This window comes from Somniosus microcephalus, chromosome 20, assembly GCF_052327205.1.
Source record: "Somniosus microcephalus isolate GS21.2 chromosome 20, FLI_Smic_1.0, whole genome shotgun sequence".
Taxonomy (NCBI): Eukaryota; Metazoa; Chordata; class Chondrichthyes; order Squaliformes; family Somniosidae; genus Somniosus; species Somniosus microcephalus.
Genome location: NC_141006.1, coordinates 68,672,420 through 68,694,801, shown reverse-complemented (window position 1 = coordinate 68,694,801; position 22,382 = coordinate 68,672,420). Strand labels below are relative to the sequence as shown.

General features: G+C 46.4%; 1 protein-coding gene across 4 annotated transcripts in view; it reads right to left on the bottom strand.

Moving 5' to 3' along the window:
* Positions 1-3,157: 3,157 nt before the first annotated feature.
* The window catches only part of nhsl3 (NHS like 3), a 309,388-nt gene continuing 290,163 nt past the window's right edge, over positions 3,158-22,382 (bottom strand). For all 4 annotated transcript variants that reach the window (XM_085962936.1, XM_085962937.1, XM_085962938.1 and 1 more), the window contains exon 7: positions 3,158-7,211. In XM_085962936.1, coding sequence (XP_085819062.1) covers positions 7,162-7,211 — 50 coding nt within the window. In that variant the 3' untranslated portion in view covers positions 3,158-7,161. The remainder of the gene's footprint in view (positions 7,212-22,382) is intronic.

Genomic DNA, 22,382 nt, shown 5'->3' with positions numbered 1-22,382 from the left:
AGCGGGGAGCTTACTGAGGGTGAGATGGAGCATTGTAGCCAGAAAGATCGAGAAGAGTGTTGGTGCGATGACACAGCCTTGCTTGACCCCGGTCCGTACGTGAATTGGGTCTGTGGTGGAACAGTTAGTCAGGATCACGGCTTGCATGTCGTCATGAAGCAGGCGGAGGATGTGACAAATTTTTGAGGGCAGCTGAATTTGAGGAGGATACTCCATAATCCCTCACAGTTGATGGTGTTGAAGGCCTTTGTGAGGTCAAAGGCGGCCATGTAGAGCAGTTGGTCCATTGTGCCCCTTAGTGGGCAGAATCCACATTGTGACTCTGGAAGAAGCTCTTCAGCCACTGGGCGAAGGCGACTGAGGAGGATTCTTGCGATTACTTTCCCTGTGGTAGACAGCAGGGAAACTCCTCTAAGTACCGCAATCGGGCTGGTCACCTTGCTTGAAGATGGTCACAATTACGGCGTCACCAAGATCCCCTGGCATGCTCTCCTCCTTCCAGATAAGAGCATTCTACACCTTCCAAAGGTGTCAATCTTCAGCCATATGACACTTATGCCCTGTCTAAACCTTATGATCAAAGAGAAAAGCATTGCCCAAATCTCAACGCTCATTTAACAGTGAGATGGGCTATGGGCAGGATGGGGGAGGAGGGGAAGGGGGAATAAATCTTTTCATAATGCAAAGCAAGGAAATGTAATACTCCAAGTTTGTAAATGGCACTGATGTCCTCAAGGTTTTAGCAAATTCTAACGTTTACAGGACATTTCCATGAGATTGAACAGATGGGCTGTGAGGCATCATTACTTTTAATTCATAAGCAGAAATGAGGTAGCCAGCGTAACTATTGCATAGACATTGCAATTTTCCATAAAATATCTACACTTAACACAGAGCATTATTATTTAGCAACTTCATTCTAGGTGGTAAATTTTGTTCTTGGGCACAGTCTAGATTTATCAGTGCGTCCATCACCACTATTTTTCTCACAATGTGTGTGTTTTGTGGTCTGGTCTCCCAGTATTATACCACCAGGCAGGCCCAGCTCCAAACCAAAGCTCAATGGATTCTTTCATATGACTTTTAACCCCATTACTTATTGAAAATTTAAAACAATTTCTAACTTTTATTTTACAGAAAGTTATTTTTGATTAGTCCGATCAGACTGTACTCTTACTGCCCATGGTCATACTGTACAATAAGGATTACATTATATAGGATATACGGCACAGAAACAGGCCATTCGGCCCACCAGTCCATGCCGGTGTTTATGCTCCACACGAGCCTCCTCCGGTCTTTCCTCATCTTAATCTATCAGAGTATCCCTCTATTCCCTTCTCCCTTATATGTTTGTCCAGCCTCCCCTTAAATGTATCGATACTATTCACTTCAACCACTCCCTGTGGTAGCGAGTTCCACATTCTCACCACTCTCTGGGTAAAGAAGTTTCTTCTGAATTCCCTATTGGATTTCTTGGTGACTATCTTATATTGATGGTCTCTAGTTATGCTCTTCCCCACAAGTGGAAACATTCTCTTCGAATCCACTCTATCAAAACCTGTCATAATTTTAAAGACCTCTATTAGGTCACCCCTCAGCACCCCCCAGAGAAAGAGACCCAGCCTGTTCATCCTTTCCTGATATGTATACCCTCGCATTTCTGGTATCATCCTTGTAAATCTTCTCTGCACTCTCTCCAGTGCCCCTATATCCTTTTTATAATATGGTGACCAGAACTGCACGCAGTAGTCCACGTGTGGTCTAACCAAGGTTCGATACAGGTTTAACATAACTTCACTACTTTTCAATTCTATCCCTCTCAAAATAAACCCTAGTGCTTGGTTTGCTTTTTTATGGCCTTGCTAACCTGCGGCGCAACTTTGTGATTTGTGCATTTGTACTCAGAGATCCCTTTGTTCCTCTACCCCACCCAGACTTGCACCCTCCAAGGTGATGTGACCTCCCTATTCTTCCTACCAAAATGTAATACCTCACATTTATCTGTGTTGAAATTCATTTGCCAATTATTTGCCCATTCAGCGAGTTTATTAAGCATTTACTGCATGATAATTCAAACTGCTCATAGATCTTCTCCCTTCAATTTCCTCAGAATACCCTCTGAAATGGCCGAGAAATCCATTTCATTGTACAATTGACCTCCACCACCTTAGAGATAAGGAGACTCCCCCTTGGGCCTGCTCCGCCATTCAATTAGATCATGGCTGATCTGCACCTCAATTCCATTTTCCCACTTTTGCTCCATATCCCTCAATACCCTTACCTAAAGAAAATCCATCCATCTCAGTCACGAAAGCTCCAATTGTCCCAGCATCTACCGTCTTTTGGAGTGTTCCAGATTTCTGTGGAAAAAGGGCTTCCTGATTTTGCACCTGAACAGCCTGGCTCTAATTTATTATATCCCTTTGTTCTTGATTCCCCCATCAGAGGAAATAGTTTCTCTGTATCTACCCAATCGAATCCTTTTAACATTTTAAACACCTGGATCAGATCGCATCTCAATGCCCTAAACTCAAGGGAATACAAGCCAAGTTTATGCAACCCGTCCTCAATGTAATTCTCTAAACCCCGGTATCATGCTGGTGAACCTGTAATCCTCTCCTTCGCCTGAAAATACTGAGATCAATTGCAGATCCCTGCCATCATTCAGCTACGTCAACTAACTCAGTACAGAAGAGAGGGATTTAATGCCTCGATGCTACATGTGTCGAGAGGCCTGGCGATAGGAGGCATATCTGACTTTGCCTCTATAGGGACAGCGGTTAAAAAATAAAATGGTGCGTACTCTTTCTGGACGATATCTATTCAATATTTAAACAAGAAATATCTCCACACATTTGTGGAGCTCCCAAAGCTGCTCGGAAATGTAATTTTCAAATACACGCCTATAGAAACGCAGAAAATATATGGAACTGCACAGAAGCCGATCTATTTTTTTTTTAAATTCCAATGACAATTCTTTCTAATTAATTCAGGAGTTAAACTGACAAGGATGTTAATCAGTTCAGGAGTTGATGACATAAAACATGAGATTTTATTAATTTCCTATCTTTCGCAGGGACCATATACAGTGTCATAGGGAGCAGACCACCTCTAGCTCAAATATAAATGCTCAAGATAGACACATTAAACAGGCAGGTTGGAAATTCATTTGCTAATTTATTAACAGTAAAGAAATATATATATATATGTATGTCATTGCACTAGTAATATTTTCCTAAAAAAAACTTTGAAAATCATAGTTTATACCCAAGTGATTAAGTTCATAATAATTAAGGCCATAGCCCATGTTAATGGCCAACTAGGCTGCAATTAAAATGCAATATTAAACATACAATGTGCAGTATATCCTTATTTCTTTGCATTCACACTGCAGTTAAGATTCATAAAATTGGCAGTACAGACATATATATTTCAGAATAAGGAATGAGGGAGCTGGGCCTCAATGTCTCAGTTTGAACCAAATCATCATAAGAATAGCATGTGTATCTACAGGGAATATACATTAAACTCATTCAAACTCTTGCTTATTTATGTAACAAATATCAACATACTTTAAGTGGTCCAATCAACAGGAGCTGGTGACTTGCAGTTCAAAGGGCTCTGAACATCAATGACTGGTGTTCAAGAGAACCTCTCACGTAAAGATACAATTCCTCTGGTTAGGCTTCCTGAATGACACTGTCTCCCATTTGCCTCATTGAGGCAAAGGGCTACAGTCCATCCTGCTGCTTAGGTGAACAGGTGAGGGTTGTCCCTTTAGTTTGCATTATGGCTGTTGATTCACAGACCAGCTCACTCATCCCCGTTTGGGAAGTTTAATCCAAGATTAAAACAGCAATTGCAATTCTTGGCCAGTGCAGAAAGTGAAACAAAGACTATTAAATGATTTTCAACATTTACATTGTAATATACACCCGTGGAACCCTTCCTATGTGCCCGGTTACAGCAGGAAAACTGGGGAGCCCCATCAGTACAAAGATTCAAAATCTGGAGACCTGATAAATACTGTGTGTTCTTTCATTGTGAAGAATCGTCGTCTATTACTGGCACTTACGGTGCTGGGAATTGATAAATTTTTCACCACTCATTAAAAAGAAAGAGTTTGCACTGCCTCAGTAGTGTCCTATAGAGTATGGAGCACACGTGCCGAGGTCCCAGAAAGATGTCCAGTAAAGAGAGTGGGTTCTTGTACAGGAAACCAATGGTCCACAACATAATGATTTAGGAGAGTGATGGAATACCTTTGAAGTATTTAACTTAGCGTAGATTTAAGATCGTGGAAGTGAGTTTGAACTTCTAAGCGCAGCCCGAGAGATTGTGGAATTAAATCTCAAATATAGGACATAGTAATGTGGACGAAATGCACCTGTTGTCATGTTCTTCCACCCCGCACTCAAATTGACCTTTTGGCCTGTAAACAGTTTGGAAATGTTAGCGCACATTAATTTGGCTTCAGCTGATTTAACCTGGCTCTACTTCTGCCACGTAAATAGGCCTAAAGATTGAAAATAAAAATGACATTTAAATATTAATTTACGTAAGCCAAATATTGTCTCGTTAGGCTGCAGGTGTCTCCTTGCAAGTGCTCTTTGTAAAGAAGTTTTAAAAAATAATTGGTACTGGTGGTCAGTTTGAGGGCCCTTTAAGGGTCAGTAATAAAAACCAGGCTCTTTGATATTTTCTCAGCACTAGAAATAAAACGGTGCTAAACACAAAATGTGCAAACTCCAATGTACCTTTATAATTTTCTATGCGAAAATAGTCACCCTCAATGAGCAAATCATTTTACAAAAATACACACCCATCCCTTAACTAGCACAGTTGAAACGTGATTAAGCTTACAATATCCCAGAGATGTACCACACCCATTTAACGACCGGTCAATCGCTGAATCAAACAAGGATCTATTCTACAGAAAAGTAATTACATGTTTCCAGGTGAAATTTGGCAGTGAGTGGACTTGCGTTGCGTGGAGTATTAAAATCTAATTAATGATAAAGACTTTGTGTTTCCAGTCAACACTCAGCAGCAGCAGCAGCAACTGAACGCAACACACAAATTGTATTTTACACAGCAGTAATGAGTGAGAACTGGGTGGGCACATCAGAGTAATCTGTGGGCAAGTGTGTAAATGTCAATAAAATAAAGGATGCAGATGTGGGAGAAGCTATAGAACAGTTTGAGAGAAGTTTTTTTTCCTGAAATCCAATCAAACGGTCGGTTGCTGCGAATACTCATTGAAAGATTAAGTCAAGTTCGCACCATTTGTTCCTCAATATTCAACGCTAAACTATTGACTCACCAACAGAACTAGCCACCAGCAACCAAGTCAGGTGGAACAGGGCTTCAGAGAATCATTTAAACTTTCCAGGTGCCATCACCCGACTTTGACATCTGCTTTTGGTGGGATGATCACCACGGAACGCCATCAAATTCCCACCCTTGAGATTAAGCTGAACGATCCTTTCAAGACAAGTTGTGGCTGAGTTTAGTTGCCTGCTTTACGTTAACAGAGAATGGTAGGAAAGTGCGTTTCGCCCTATAGACCTTGGGGGGGCAGAAAAAGTAAATTTAAAGACGGAATAAAAAGCTTCCATTCTGACCCTAGACAGTGCATGTGTTTGGAAAGGGGCAACAGCCGAGTGGACAGCAACATCTGTATTGAATGTCTCCCCTTCTCTCCGCACCCATGACAGTTTAGGAAGAACTCACTCGCTTTGGAAAGGAGCTTATGAAGCCAAGTGCAGAGGAAGCCTCTCAAATACTAGCTGCTTCATTACAAATCAAGGCAAACAGAATTAAAGATTTCACTGCACAAAGCCTTTGGATCACAGGAAAATAACTGCTGACTGTCATATTTATGCAGTCACTGGTTATGAACAAGATTTTTGAAGAACAACTTGATTACACATCAAGTCCTTGGTACACATTGATCGGAGAGCTTGCAGACAGCTTTGGAATGACTGAAAGAAAAGTTACCGTATTGTCCTACTCCTTTGGAACAAACCTGAAGGCAATTCAATTCTCACCCGAGACGAGTGAAATAAAGCTAACACGCCATTCGCCCCAACAAAACTCAATTAAAGCTCAACATCCAGAGAAGGATGCAAGAACATAGAAATAAATCAGTTGAAGTGGAATGGATAAACCTCATGAAGGGTTGGAGGTGAGATTTATGTATTAATTATGTTAAATTACATGCGAGCTCTAACTCCTGACATACGATCTATTTAGACTTGTTAAATAACTCAAATTTTGCACATTATAAACACCAAAACAAAGCCCCTTGCTTGGCTATTTCCTAGGAGCAATTTAGCTTTGGGTCCACTGAAAAAGTAAAAATCTTCACCTCTTTTCAGTTGTCCTCTCTCAAATATAGAATCACAGCCTGCACCTTGGTAGACGTGGCTGGTCATTTAACAGGGTAGCGTTGTCATCTACTTAACAGTCTCAAAAACACTGGCTGGATACAGCAAGTGACTTCTTGATTTAGATCATTGGAAAGGCCGTCTCTAATTTATGATAGAGGATTTTATTTTATTTTTTTTTTTTTTTTTGCTTTCAACTTAATAGTCTTGATGCAGTATAAGTTAATAAAGAGAATACATTTCTAAATGGCTGCTGGTTGGTGATTCACAGATAAAGCAATCCCCAATTCCCCTCATTTTATACAATAAGTGTGCTTCCTACTGATTTTTTTTTAAACTTATAATTGGTTGTTTAGACAAGGCAAACATATTATACTCGATTAAATAGTCTCAGACCACCTTGTGACACATCTTGTTGCAGTCCAAGCCCATATCATCCATATCCACAAGGTGGCGGTTTAATTGCACAGTCCAGAATGACGAATAGAATTAGACCAGCTCCAGCCATTCTCTTCCGGAGGCCTTTAATCTGGATGAACTGTAACAGGAGCACGGTGACAGCTTTCCTTTCTCCGCTTCCATACAACTCGTAGCTACAGTACAAAGTAAAAGGTGCAGCACCCCTGGCAAATGTAGATTTTTTTTTTTTTTGCATAAACAAGGCCATTATTTTTCAGCCACAAGGCTTTTCTGAAGAAACGTTCATTTGGATGGTTCCCGTCCTCCGAGGCTTGACCTTTTGCTGAACCCTGAGGATTGATGCTCGAATTCTTCAATCACCCTTACACACAGCCAGCTCTCCATTTCCGGTCTCCAGTTTCCCTAAATTTAGGAAGAAAAAAAAAACACAATATAATTGATGCAGTCAAAACTCTTCTAAACATCACCTCACATTTCACACAAAAAACCATTTGGAATTTAGAGCCTAAAACTCAGTTCAGGGGAATTAATTTACAACAGAACTGGCCTTTTCCCATTTCCCACCTCAGCACAATGCCACATTACTGGAGAGTCTAAAATGTGATATTCCCAGTGGGTGAGGATCTAGCAAATTCCCTCAATTTACCCCCTCACAGCTGATAAAAAGTACGACATGATCTTTAAAACAGCAGAAAGGTGTGCAAGAGAGAGAGAGAGAGAGAGAGAGAGAGAGTTTACAGACAAATCTAGTTTTAAAGCGATGTGGGTGGAGAGACCTTCCGACCCATCACATGTTCCAGGAGAAAGATACTGAAGCAATAAATCCTGCTATTTTTCTGCCCATTTACTCCTCTGTCGCTCTCCAAGAGAGACCAGGGCTAAAGTTCCTGGGAGGGGTACAAAGCGGACACTGTTCAGCTGCAGGAAGGCAGAACCCAGGTTTGCACTCCATGTCACCTGCAGCATCAATGGCCGACCTGGGGGAGGGAAGAGAGGTTGGCAATGGTTCCATGAGCATCGCCTGGTCCCTTGCCCGAGGGGATGTGGACAGGTGGTGTTGACGGGCCATTGGACTGCAGTGCTCACAGAGGCGAGCCCAATCGTGTCCTCACCAGTGATCCCCGCACTCTCACATCCAGGAGAAGTCATCAGCTAGCACTTGGGAATGGGAACCCCCCCCCCCCCAGCTGATTTCTTCTCCCTAGCCCTAGAGTCCCCACTGAGAGCAGCACAGACCAGGGAGGGGAGCTTCCTAGTCAGTATAGCCTAGCCACTCAACACACAAGGGTGCTGAGCTATGGAGTGGAGGTCACTAACTGTTGCCGCTATGTTATGCAGAGAGAGAGAAAACCCTTGACAAACACAGGTCCATCGGCATCTGCAATGAGAAAAGATGGGTTCACATTTCAGGTTAGACTGATCGTCTGCGCCTGAACATAAACCGCTGTCCTTTCCCTTTCCAGATGTTGACAGAACTGCTGTCCAGGTCCAGCATTTTCTTTTCAACTCTGCTGTGCGACTTCAATAACTTGGCAAACACTGAAGCGCGCTTGAACCCTCTGGCTGCAGCAGTCTTCCCAAACATGGCACATTTCAGTCATCAGCAAAAAACACATTTCTGTTACATTTGGTTGGGAAGGAACATTGAAGATAATTCTAATGCACACTTTGGTAGATACAAATAGAATTGTTCTGAAAGTTTACAGAAAAAGCACTACATTACAAGTGCAACAAAAGTTTGGCAACTGTAGAAAAATGTCCCTTATAGTTTCATTACTCAATTTAATCGCATGTTGCGACAAAACCCAATCCAAACTACAAATCATCTCCTGAACAGATTCCAATATAGATTCAGCTGTGGGTCGCAATGTGCTGTATAATACTGTACGAGAGCTTAGAGTTTATTTCAGTATAAATCAAGCATAAAACTCACAAAAATCAAAGGAACCCATGCTAGTTTTATTCCAGGATCTGGCCTGTATAAATTGTCATCCAATGAACCATGGTAATGTAGACACTAGTTACAAAGTTGCACATGTACACCTACATCGACTGCCGACTGTCAGCCTGGCTCAGTGTGTAGCACACTCGCCTCGGAGTCAGAAGGTTGTGCGTTTAAGTCCCACTCCAGGGATGTGAGCACAAAAATCTAGGCTGACACTCCAGTGCAGTGCTGAGGGAGTGCTGCACTGTCAGAGGTGCCGTCTTTCAGATGAGACGTTAAACCGAGGCCCCGTCAAACCGAGGCCCCGTCTGCTCTCTCGGGTGGATGTAAAAGATCCCATGGCACTATTTTGAAGAGCAAGGGAGTTCTCCCCGGTGTCCTGGCCAATATTTATCCTTCAATCAACATAACAAAAACAGATCATCTGGTCATTATCACATTGCTGTTTGTGGGAGCTTGCTGTGCGCAAATTGGCTGCCGCGTTTCCTACATTACAACAGTGACTTCACTTCAAAAAGTACTTCATTGGCTGTAAAGTGCTTTGGGACACCAGTGGTCTTGAAAGGCGCTATACAAATGCAAGTCTTTCTTTCTGCTTCCGCCCGCCTCCGCCCATCCACTGCTGAAACCTTCACCCATGACTGTGTCACCTCTGGACTCGACTATTCCGATGTTACCTCCCATCTGCCATCAACTTAAATCGTTCAAAATCCTGCTGCTCGGATCCTATCCTGCTCCCACTAATCTATCATCCCCCATCCTTGCTGAACTACACAATGCCTCCAATTTAAATCCACTCATGGCCACCAAATGAGAGAATCTTCAGTAAGGCCATTTTTCCAATTATGTTGCAAGTACCTTCATGTAGAAGCTTCGAGATGTAGGCGGCATTTCTCTTGTACTGATAAAACTGACCAGTTGGAATAGCTTCAAAATGTTTAACACCGATGGATGGAACACCTCCGCAATCTTTGTCTTGCACGCCTCAAGACTGGGAATGGAGTCTCCGGAGATAACAGGCATGTCTTAGCCTACAACCGCAAGACATTTCACCCACTGCAGCTGCGATAACAATCCCTCTCTCTTCCCTCCCGCCCCCTTGTTTTTGACTCTTGTTGGGATGTGGCTTTCAAAAGGCACCAGCAACCCTCCACCAGCTCGCCTTCTTATACAAGCCGAAACAGCAGAGTGGCAGCATGCTGTTTCACCAAGGAGGCTATCATTTATTTTTCCTTTATTAGCCAGGGCATAGAATATAAGAGCAGGGAGGTTATGCTTGAACTGTATAAAACACTAGTTAGGCCGCAGCTAGAGTACTGCATACAGTTCTGGTCACCACATTACAGGAAGGATGTGATTGCACTAGAGAGGGTGCAGAGGAGATTTACGAGGATGTTGCCAGGACTGGAGAATTTTAGCTATGAGGAAAGATTGGATCGGCTGGGGTGGTTTTCTTTGGAACAGAGGAGGCTGAGGGGAGATTTAATTGAGGTGTATAAAATTGAGGGGCCTAGATAGAGTGGATAGGAAGGACCTATTTCCCTTAGCAGAGAGGTCAATAACCAAGGGACACAGATTTAAAGTCATTGGTAGAAGGATTAGAGGGGAGTTGAGGAGAACTTGTTTCACCCAGAGGGCGGTGGGGGTCTGGAACTCACTGCCTGAAAGGGTGGGAGAGGCAGAAACCCTCATCACATTTAAAAAGTACTTGGATATGCACTTGAAGTGCTGTAACCTACAGGGCTACGGACCAAGAGCTGGAAAGTGGGATTAGGCTGGAGAGCTCTTTTACGGCCAGCACGGACACGATGGGCCGAATGGCCTCCTTCTGTGCCATAAATTTCTATGATTCTATCACAGCTGAACGTGATTCTGTTCCCACCTTATGCTTACACATGGCATTTTTCACTAAGGGTGATGGAACAGCAATCAGGAGCAGCAACCCTGGCTGATTTTTTGCCCCTGCACAGTCAATGGTACTGAGGCGAATTGCAGCATCCCGACTGATATCAGCTAAGTCAGGCTGGGAATCGATCCTGGGACTCATCTGCATGGATTAGTGTGGTAAACCACTTTTATCGTTACACTATAGTTATCACTGTTGTATTGTTATCACCGTTATCACTGTTGTATCACGATACAAGGTCGCCTCTTGTCGCGCTGTTATACCTGGGCTGACCACCTCCGACTCCGCCCATGGCTCCACCTACCTGCCCAGGTATAAAGGTAGTCGACTGGCTGGTATTCCTCCTTGTTGGACCCGATCACCCACGAGGGTGGGCTCTGTTATTTAGTCAATAAAAACCTTTAGTTACGTTCCTAACTCGTCGCCTTTTATTGGACGAATTGATAGGTATATCAATTTTATTGACTAAATTTTAAAGATGTCTACTACTGACCAGCCAGAAGCCCTCCCAGAAGCACAGCCACAGCAGCTTTCAGACACCGGGCTACGCCAGCCGGCTTGGCTGCAAGCCCTCAAACCACCGTACCTGGATCTAAACCCACAGGCAGCAAACTCAGCCCTCAACTTCAAACACTGGCTGGACTGCTTCGAATCCTACCTGGAAGAATCCGGCGTCCCGCAGAGATCCAAACTAAGACTTCTGAACGCCCAAGCGAGCCCGAGAGTATACGCACTCATCCAGGACACGACTACATACGAGGCCGCTATCAACCTACTGAAACAGCAGTACCGCAGCCCGGTAAATTACATGTACACCAGGCACCTCCTAAGATCCCGCCAGCAACAGCCAGGAGAGTCTGTAGCTGAATTTTTACGGGCGCTAAGAGCACTCGGCAGGAACTGTGACTTTAAAGCGGTGACGGCTGTTGAAAATACGGAAGATAATATCCGCGATGCCTTTGTGAAAGGCCTACAGTCCGACTACTCACGGCAAAGACTGCTTGAAGCTAAAGACCTCGACCTGGACAAAGCTGAAGCCCTCGCTCTCTCCCTGGAGGTGGCCCATCAGGACCAGGAGGCGTTTTCCAGGTACTGCTCGCGACCCTGGGACTCGGGCCCGACCCCTACCGCAATACCCTTCGCAGCGCCGCCCCCGGGACCTACCTCAGCGTCGGCGTCCCGGACCCGACCGGGCCCGCCACCCCCGGTACCGGCTCCGACATCGGGCACCTGCGATCGGGCCGCCGGCTGCTTCTTTTGCGGCCAGGAGAAGCACCCGAGGTCGCGCTGCCCAGCCAGGAACTCTACCTGCGCAACCTGCAGGAAGAAAGGCCACTTCTCTAAGGCCTGCAGGAGCAGATCTTCAGAGGCCAGCAGTGCCTCATGCGAACTGTGGGGGCGGCCATCTTCTTTCACGGCAACTGAGGCCAGCATCCCCACACGTGAGTCATGGGGCGGCCATCTTTGATCAAGGCAACCGACCCCAATAGTACCTGTGAGTTATGGGGGCAGCCATCTTCTCCGCCATTTTGTCCTACCTCGTGGGAGACGCCATTTTACCCACCACGCCCGACTGCCACCGGGCCCGACGACCGCCTTGCCCGCAGACGACAACGACTCGCTTACCTACACACTAGCCTCCGTCACTCTGGATCAAGCCCGCCCACACCACCTGTCCAAGTCGATGATGGACATCAAAGTAAACGGCCACGCCACGACCTGCCTGTTCGACAGCGGAAGCACGGAGAGCTTCATCCACCCAGACACGGTGAGCCACTACTCCCTCCCTGTCCTGCCAACGCGCAACCGAATCTCGATGGCATCGAGGTCCCACGCCACGGACATTAGCGGCTACTGTGCTGTGACCTTGTCGGTTAAGGGTACAGAGTATAAAAATTTTAAACTCCTCGTCCTCCCCCAGCTCTGCGCTGCCGTCCTACTAGGGCTGGACTTCCAATCCCACCTCCAAAGTGTAACCCTAGCATACGGTGGACCCCTCCCCCCACTCAGTCGACAACCAGCGAAGGTTAAACCGCCCACCGCGTAACACCTGCAGCCTATCCACCCTCAAGGTGCCGCCACCTTCCCTGTTCGCTAACCTCACCCCCGACTGCAAACCCGTCGCTACCAAGAGCAGGCGGTACAGCGCTGGGGACAGAGCTTTCATTAGCTCGGAGGTGCAGCGTCTCCTGAAGGAGGGCATCATCGAGGGGAGCAACAGCCCCTGGCGTGCCCAGGTCGTGGTCGTTAAGACCGGCGATAAAAATCGCCTGGTCATCGACTACAGCCAGACCATAAAAACAGATACACCCAGCTGGACGCATACCCCCTTCCCCGCATATCTGACATGGTCAATCAGATTGCACAATACCACGTATTCTCGACCATCGACCTTAAGTCGGCCTACCACCAACTCCCTATCCACCCAGAGGACCGCCAGTACACCGCCTTCGAGGCGAATGGGCGCCTATACCACTTCCTTAGGGTCCCGTTCGGTGTCACCAACGGGGTCTCGGTCTTCCAAAGGGAGATGGACCGGATGGTTGACCAGAACGGACTGCAGGCCACATTCCCCTACCTAGATAACGTCACCATCTGCGGCCGCGACCGGCAGGACCACGACGTGAATCTGGAGAAATTCCTCCGTACAGCCCAACGGCTGAACCTCACCTACAATAAGGAGAAATGTGTGTTTAACACCTCGCGCCTTGCCATCCTTGGCTGTGTAATAGAGAACGGACTCATCGGCCCCGACCCCGAAAGAATGCGCCCCCTCATGGAGCTACCCCTCCCCCACTGCCCTAAGGCACTTAAGAGAACCCTGGGGCTCTTCGCCTACTATGCCCAATGGGTGCCCAATTATGCGGACAAAGCCAGACCCCTCATGAAGTCCACATCCTTCCCCCTTACGGAGGAAGCGTGCGCAGCCTTCTCCCTCATTAAGGGAGACATTGCCAAGGCCACTATGCACGCAGTGGATGAGTCCATCCCCTTCCAAGTCGAGAGCGATGCATCCGACTTCGCCCTAGCCGCCACCCTTAACCAGGAGGGGAGACCGGTGGCCTTCTTCTCAAGGACCCTACAGGGCCCTGAGATCCGACACTCGTCGGTCGAGAAGGAGACCCAGGCGATTGTGGAGGCGGTACGACGCTGGAGGCACTACCTGGCAGGCAAACGATTTACCCTCCTTACCGACCAACGTTCGGTCGCTTTTATGTTTAATAACAAGCTGAGGGGCAAAATCAAGAATGACAAGATCTTGAGGTGGAGAATCGAGCTCTCCACCTACGATTATGATATCTCGTACCGGCCAGGTAAGCTGAACGAACCCCCCGATGCTCTGTCACGAATTACATGCGCCAGCGCGCAAAGTGATAGACTTCAGACCCTCCACAACGACCTCTGCCACCCCGGGGTCACCAGACTTTACCACTTCATTAAGGCCCGCAACCTGCCCTACTCCATCGAGGTCAGGACCATAACCAGGAACTGCCAGACCTGTGCCGAGTGCAAACCGTTCTTTAGGCCGGACAGAGCAAGCCTGATCAAGGCCACCCGCCCCTTCGAGCGCCTGAGCATCGACTTTAAGGGGCCCCTCCCGTCCTCTGACCGTAATGTGTACTTCCTCAACATTGTTGATGAGTACTCCCGTTTCCCCTTTGCCTTCCCCTGCCCAGACATGACCAGTACCACGGTCATTAAATGCCTGAACGACCTCTTCGCCTTGTTCGGGTTCCCAAACTATATACATAGTGACCGGGGCTCCTCTTTCATGAGCGAGGAACTCCGTCAGTTCCTACTAGCGAGAGGTATTGCAGCAAGTAGGACCACCAGCTACAACCCCCGAGGGAACGGCCAGGTGGAAAGAGAGAACGCGACGGTATGGAAGGCCGTCCTCTTAGCCTTAATGTCGAAGGGCCTCCCAACCTCCCGCTGGCAGGAAGTCCTCCCGACAGCGCTGCACTCCATCCGGTCACTACTTTGCACTGCCGTTAACGCCACCCCCCATGAACGAATGTTTGTTTTCCCCAGGAAGTAGACTACGGGAACCACTCTACCAACCTGGCTGACCTCTCCGGGGCCCGTCTTGCTGCGAAAGCATGTGAGGGCCCATAAAACAGACCCCCTGGTCGAGAGGGTGAACCTCCTGCACGCCAACCCCCAGTACGCCTACGTGGCTTACCCAGACGGGCGGGAGGACACTGTCTCCTTACGAGACCTCGCACCCTCGGGCACTCCGGAGACACCACCTTTACCCCCCCCCACCACCCCCCCAATTCCAGCCCAGGTAGACGGCATGCCGGAACCCCACGAGCCTTCGCCGACCACGCAGACACCAGCACTAACACCGGATAATGCAGCACCGCCGCTGCGACGATCGGAGAGGCTTACGAGGCCTCCGGACAGACTGACATACCAGAACTGGTAGTACACTTCACCCCGCCGGACTCAAATCTAAACAAGGGGTGAATGTGGTAAACCACTTTTATCGTTACACTATAGTTATCACTGTTGTATTGTTATCACCGTTATCACTGTTGTATCACGATACGAGGTCGCCTCTTGTCGCGCTGTTATACCTGGGCTGACCACCTCCGACTCCGCCCATGGCTCCACCTACCTGCCCAGGTATAAAGGTAGTCGACTGGCTGGTATTCCTCCTTGTTGGACCCGATCACCCACGAGGGTGGGCTCTGTTATTTAGTCAATAAAAACCTTTAGTTACGTTCCTAACTCGTCGCCTTTTATTGGACGAATTGATAGGTATATCAATTAGTACATCAGACTATTGTTACTTCCCTGCTTTTGTCCCTAACATTAATGTCTTTAGAAGATTAAATCTGCTCCAGCCCTACAACCCCACCCCCCCAGCTCTGTAACCTGCTCCAGCCCTACAACACCCACCCCCCCAGCTCTGTAATCTGCTCCAGCCCTACAACCCCCCCCCCAGCTCTGTAACCTGCTCCAGCCCTACAACACCCAACCCCCCCAGCTCTGTAATCTGCTCCAGCCCTACAACCCCCCCCCCAGCTCTGTAACCTGCTCCAGCCCTACAACACCCGCCCCCCCAGCTCTGTAATCTGCTCCAGCCCTACAACACCCGCCCCCCCAGCTCTGTAATCTGCTCCAGCCCTACAACACCCACCCCCCCAGCTCTGTAATCTGCTCCAGCCCTACAACACCTGCCGCACCACCCCCCCAGCTCTGTAATCTGCTCCAGCCCTACAACACCCGCCCACCACCCCCCCCAAGAACTCTCCGTTCCTCCAACTGACCGCTTCTGAATCCCGAAGTCCCTTGACCCTCCCATTGGCAGCTACTTTCTGGAGATCCCTCCCTACACATCTCCGCCTCCTTCTTCTCCTTTAATCCTCCTTTTTGTCACCCTCTCCTAATATCTCCACTAGCTAATCATTTTTTGTCTGAAGATTCTGTGAAGTGCTTTGGGACATTTTCCTAAGTTAAAGACACGATATAAATGCAAATTGTTGCTGCTGCATTCACTTGCAGAACAAAGACTGCACTTAAAAATAATTCACTATGTGAAATGCTTTGTGATCTTCGAGGGGCAAGTGCTATATAAATGCAAGTTGTTATTTTCAATAGCTGTTATAGTCTGTTCACTATAATTATTTATTACCACTTTGTGCCTTATGTTTTGAGATCCATCACATCTCCTTGGCAAAGTGTTGTCTGTTCCTTCGCAGGAAGGATGCTTTTCTTTAGTCTTAATACACCGGTGAAGCGCCTTGGGACGTTTTTTACTGCATTAAAGGTGCTATATAAATACAAATTGTTGTTGTTGTCCTACTGTAAACTAGAGTCAATATTATTGGTTCCAGTAAGTGAAAGTAGCCAGGCCCAGGTCATGTTGCAATAGTTTTAACCCTGGCCACGAGATGGCGCACCATCCAAGCAGAGGAATTCCACCCTGCTGGAGGGAGCAATGACTGGCAGATTCCCATAGCATCAATCCCACCAGTCAACTAGCCACACCCTGGTGGAGGGAGCAATGACTGGCAGATTCCCATAGCATCAATCCCACCAGTCAACTAGCCACACCCTGGTGGAGGGAGCAATGACTGGCAGATTCCCATAGCGTCAATCCCACCAGTCAACTAGCCACACCCTGGTGGAGGGAGCAATGACTGGCAGATTCCCATAGCGTCAATCCCACCAGTCAACTAGCCACACCCTGGTGGAGGGAGCAATGACTGGCAGATTCCCATAGCGTCAATCCCACCAGTCAACTAACCACACAGCTTAAAGACAGATGTTTAAACCAGACTGTGCTATGCATACTGGATATAAACATTCGTGGGTGGGGGAGTAAATGAGTAAACAAATTTATAGAAACTTTTTTTTTTCCCCTAACAGTCACACACATTCTTGCTGGCAAATATACACTGAGGGGTTCGTAAGCCTAGTATACCAACATTGGCAAACCAAGTCAGGGCTCCGTTTGACCAGAATATGCATGCAGGTGCAGCAGGCGGTTAAGAAGGCAAATGGTATGCTGGCCTTCGTAGCGAGAGGGTTCGAGTACATGAACAAGGATGTCTTGCTGCAGTTGTACAGGGCCTTGGTGAGACCACATCTTGAGTATTGTGTGCAGTTTTGGTCACCTTATCTGAGGAAGGATGTTCTTGCCATGGAGGGAGTGCAGCGAAGATTCACCAGACTGATACCTGGGATGGCAGGAATGACGTATGAGGAGAGATTGGGTCGATTGGGCTTATACTCGCTGGAGTTTAGAAGAATGAGAGGGGATCTCATTGAAACCTATAAAATTCTTACAGGACTAGACAGACTAGATGCAGGAAGGAGGTTCCCGATGGTCAGGGAGTCCAGAACCAGGGGTCACAGTCTAAGGATAAGGGGTAAGCCATTTAGGACTGAGATGAGGAGGAATTTCTTCACCCAGAGAGTGGTGAACCTGTGGAATTCTCTACCACAGAAGGCAGTTGAGGCCAATTCATTAAATATATTCAAGAAGGAGTTAGATATATTTCTTAAGGCTAAAGGGATCAAGGGATATGGGGAGGAGGCAGGGACAGGGTACTGAATTTGGAAGATCAGCCATGATCTCATTGAATGGTGGAGCAGGCTCGAGGGGCCGAATGGCCTACTCCTATCTTCTAATATTGAATACATTTTCAAATAGATGCATTTAAATTCTCACGGTTAAACAACATGCCTGGAAATGCTAATTTGCAGCCTTCATCAGTTACACATCTTAAAGGTGCCTTGGAAACAGAGGTGTGAAATGCTAGTGTTAGATTGCACCCATCAGTTGGGCATCAGATTTATCAAAAATGAAACGCCAATTGGAAATCTATTTAAACGGGTGTTCAATTTTACAATAGCTTGCACTTTATAACATCAACTGAACCAAGTCATTCTAAGTGAATGAAACGGATGGGTCTCCTCTTGTATAAAATGTAAATAAACTCATGAAACCACATTGCACACGTCCCCCAGCCCATGTTATGAACATCAGCGTGTTCGGTATAGGCTGTTCCCGGAACACAGCAAATGCTGGAAATACACAAGCACCGGAAGAGCAAAAAGACAGGTTAACGTTTTGGGCGGAACCACTCCCTTTGAATTAATATAGGAAGATTCTAGAAAAAGCTCTCTACCCAGAATAGTCTTATCTTTCTGACGGACGTTCTGTCTCTATTCCAGCATGTAGTGTTTTTATTTCATATTTCCAGTACATTCAAAGTTTTCTTCAGCAATTTTCATAACTTGCATTTATACAAGAACACAAGAATCTGGAGCAGGAGTGGGCCATACGGCCCCTCGAGCCTGCTCTGCCATTTAATAAGATCACGGCTGATCTCAAACTTCACTTTCCCGCCTGATCCCCATAGCCCTCGATTCCCTTAGTATCCAAAAATCTATCACTCTGTCTTGAATCTACTCAACGACTGAGCACCCACAGCCCTCTGGGGTAGAAAATACAGCACCTTTAATGTAATAACAAATGGTATGTTGGCCTTCATAGCGAGAGGGTTTGAGTACAGGAACAAGGATGTCTTGCTACAGTTGTACAGGGCCTTGGTGAGACCACACCTTGAGTATTGTGTGCAGTTTTGGTCGCCTTATCTGAGGAAGGATGTTCTTGCCATGGAAGGAGTTCAGCAAAGATTCACCAGGCTGATACCTGGGATGGCAGGAATGACATATGAGAGATTGGGTCGATTGGGCTTGTACTCGCTGGAGTTTAGAAGAATGAGGGGATCTCATTGAAACTTATAAAATTCTGACAGGACCGGACAGACTAGATGCAGGAAGGATGTTCCCGATGGTTGGGGAGTCCAGAACCAGGGGTCACAGTCTAAGGATAAGGGGTAAGCCATTTAAGACTGAGATGAGGAGAAATTTCTTCACCCAGAGAGTGGTGAACCTGTGGAATTCTCTACCACAGAAGGCAGTAGAGGCCAATACATTAAATATATTCAAGAAGGAGTTGGATATATTTCTTAAGGCTAAAGGGATCAAGGGATATGGAGAGAAGGCAGGGACAGGGTACTGAATTTGGATGATCAGCCATGATCGCATTGAATGGTGGAGCAGGCTCGAGGGGCCGAATGGCCTACTCCTGCTCCTGTCTTCTATGTAACAGCATTCCAACACTTTGTAACTGAAGAGAAACAGGGAAATAGAAGGCAGTCCATATTTAGGAGAGATTAAGGGAGTGACTTAAAGCCCGATCAGAAAAGATTGGTTTTGAGAAGGCTATTGAAAGAGAGGAGCAGCAGCGCAGAGAAGGTGGATGAGGGCAGTGCAGTTGATGTGGTGTATATGGACTTTCAAAAGGCGTTTGATAAAGTACAAGTTAGACTCATTAGCAATATTGAAGCCCATGGGATAACTGGGGCAGTAGCAGCGTGGATACAAAATTGGCTAAGGGCTAGAAAACAGAGAGCGGTGGTGAATGGCTGTTTTTCAGACTGGAGGGAGGTAAACAGTGGCGTTTCCCCAAGGTTTATTACTAGGACCAATGTTCCCACCTAAGGCACACGAATCAGGAGGTCCCGCGCAGGCTACTCACCAGCTGCAGCCACTGGAAGATATCATGCATGCGCAGCAAATTTAAAGGGACCGCACACTTAGACCGCAAATTAGAGGGAACATCGACTAGGACCACTGCTGTTTTTGAGATAGATTAATGACTTGGATTTGAGGGGGGGGCGGGGGGGTTTACAGGGCACAATTTCAAAATTTGCAGATGACAGGAAACTTGGAAGTGTAGTAAACAGCGAGGACGATGGTACCAGACTTCAAGACAGACAGACAGGCTGGTGGAATGGAAGGACACATGGCAGATGAAATTCAATGCGGAGACGTGTGAGGGGATACATTTTTGTATGAAGAATGAGGCGAGACCATACATACTAAATGGGATAATTTTAAAGAGGGTGCAAGAACAGAGACCTGTGCACAAATCTTTGAAGGTGGCAGGACAGGTTAACAAAGCAGTTAATAAAGCATATGGGATTCTGGGCTTTATAAATAGAAGGTAGAGAGTACAAAAGCCAGGAAGTTATGCTAAACCTATATAAAACACTAGTTCAGCCCCAGCTGGAGTATTGTCCTATTCTGGGCACCGCACTTTAGGAAGGAGGTGAATGAAGGCTTTGGAGAGGGTAGAGAAGAGATTTACTAGAGTGGTTCCAGGGATGAGGGATTACAGTCACATGGATAGACTGGAGAAGCTGGGGTTGTTCTCCTTGGAGCAGAGAATGCCAAGAGGAGATTTGATAGAGGTGTTTACAATCATGAAGGGTTACGATAGAGTAAATAGAGAAACTGTTTCGAATGGCTGAAGGGTCGGTAATCAGAGGCCACAGAGTTAAGGTGATTGGCAAAAGAACCAGAGGCAACAGGAGGAGAAACATTTTTAGGCAACGAGTGGTTAGGATTTGGAATGTGCTGCTTGAGAGGATGGTGGATACAGATTCAATAGCAGCCTTCAAAAGGGAACTGGATAATACTTGGAAGGAGAAAAAATTGCAGGGATATGGGGAGAGAGCGGGGGAGTGGGACTAACGGGATTGCTCTTCGAAAGAGCCGGCTCAGACTCGATGGGCCGAATGGCCTCCTCTTGTGCTGTACTATTCTATGATTCTATGAAAAAGGTTATATACACACCATTGGTTACACAATAAATGAGAAGAAAAATACTATTTATTTTATTAGTATGCAGGGCCTCCACCTATCTCAGATCCAACTAATCGTTAGCGACGAAGACCCAACAAGTTGTCTGAACCCCTTCACCCTCATTGCTTCCAGTACAAGTGGTCATGTCAAGAAACCTGGATATCAATGCAATCCTACCACAAGCATCATGCCATCTAAAAAGGTACAAAGGCTTCATGAATGCTTGGTAAACATCAGCATTCATGTCATTAAAAAATCTAATTGTTATTTTTTAATGTCCTATTTCAAGTAATCCTGTAACTAGCTGTGTAACATGGTCTTGTATCTTTTTCCATCTTTATTGTTTCAGGACCTGGAGTACTAATCGGCTGTAAAGCGCTTTGAGATGTCCGGTGGTTGTGAAAGACGCTATATAAATGTAAGTCTGTCTTTTGTTAACTTGCTAACCTTTGTGGGATGATTATTTATACCATGGCTGGAAGGCAATTTTCTGTTCGCATTTGCATATTTGCAGTAACTATGGTTACTGCACTATAGTACCTTGAAGGTATTCAAATTCATTATTTTTTAAGAAATAGAAGTTCTATGTTATATACAGGCCTTAGATATATTGTACAGATTTGGTGCCTAATTTTTTGCCCTTATTAGCAATTACTGTAAATTCTGGGACATTTTATTGCACTAATATCACCATTAAAGAATGACTATTGTCCATGACATCCTTTATGACTGTGACCATGGTAAACTATCACTCCTCTGCCTTGACTTGTCTGCAGCCTTCGACACGGTTGACCACTCCATCCTTCTCAAATGCCTCTCCACCGTCGTCCAGCTGGGTAGGACTGCACTCGTCTGGTTCCATTCTTATCTATCTAATCGTAGCCAGAGAATCACCTGCAACGGCTTCCCTTCCCACTCCTGCATCGTTACCTCTGGTGTCCCCCAAAGATCTAGCCTTGGCCCCCTTGTGGTAAACCACTGTTATACCGGTCTGTGTATTCCACTAGGTACAGGTCTGGACATGCCTCGGCTGACTCCTCCCACTATTCCAGGTATATAAGTGACTACCTCCCAGTCCCTTAGTATTCTGGACGGGTCGACCACTCGAGACAAGACCTTCATTCTTTAGTTAATAAAAGCCTGATTGTTACTCGCTCAACCTCAGTCTTTTGAGTAATTGATGGGGCATCACCCCTCCTATTTCTCATCTACATGTTGCCCCTTGGTGACATCATCCAAAAACACAGCATCAGTTACGCTGACGACACCCAGCTCTACCTCACCACCACTTCTCTCGACCCCTCCACAGTCTCTAAATTGTCAGACTGCTTGTCCGACATCCATTTCTGGATGAGCAGAAATTTTCTCCAATTAAATATTAGGAAGACCAAAGCCATTGTTTTCAGTCCCCACCACAAACTCCATTCCCTCTCCCTAACATGTGAGGCTGAACCACACGGTTTGCAACCTTGGTGTCAAATTTGACCCTGAAAATGAGCTTCTGACTACATATCCGCGGCATAACTAAGACCGCCTATTTCCACCTCCGTAA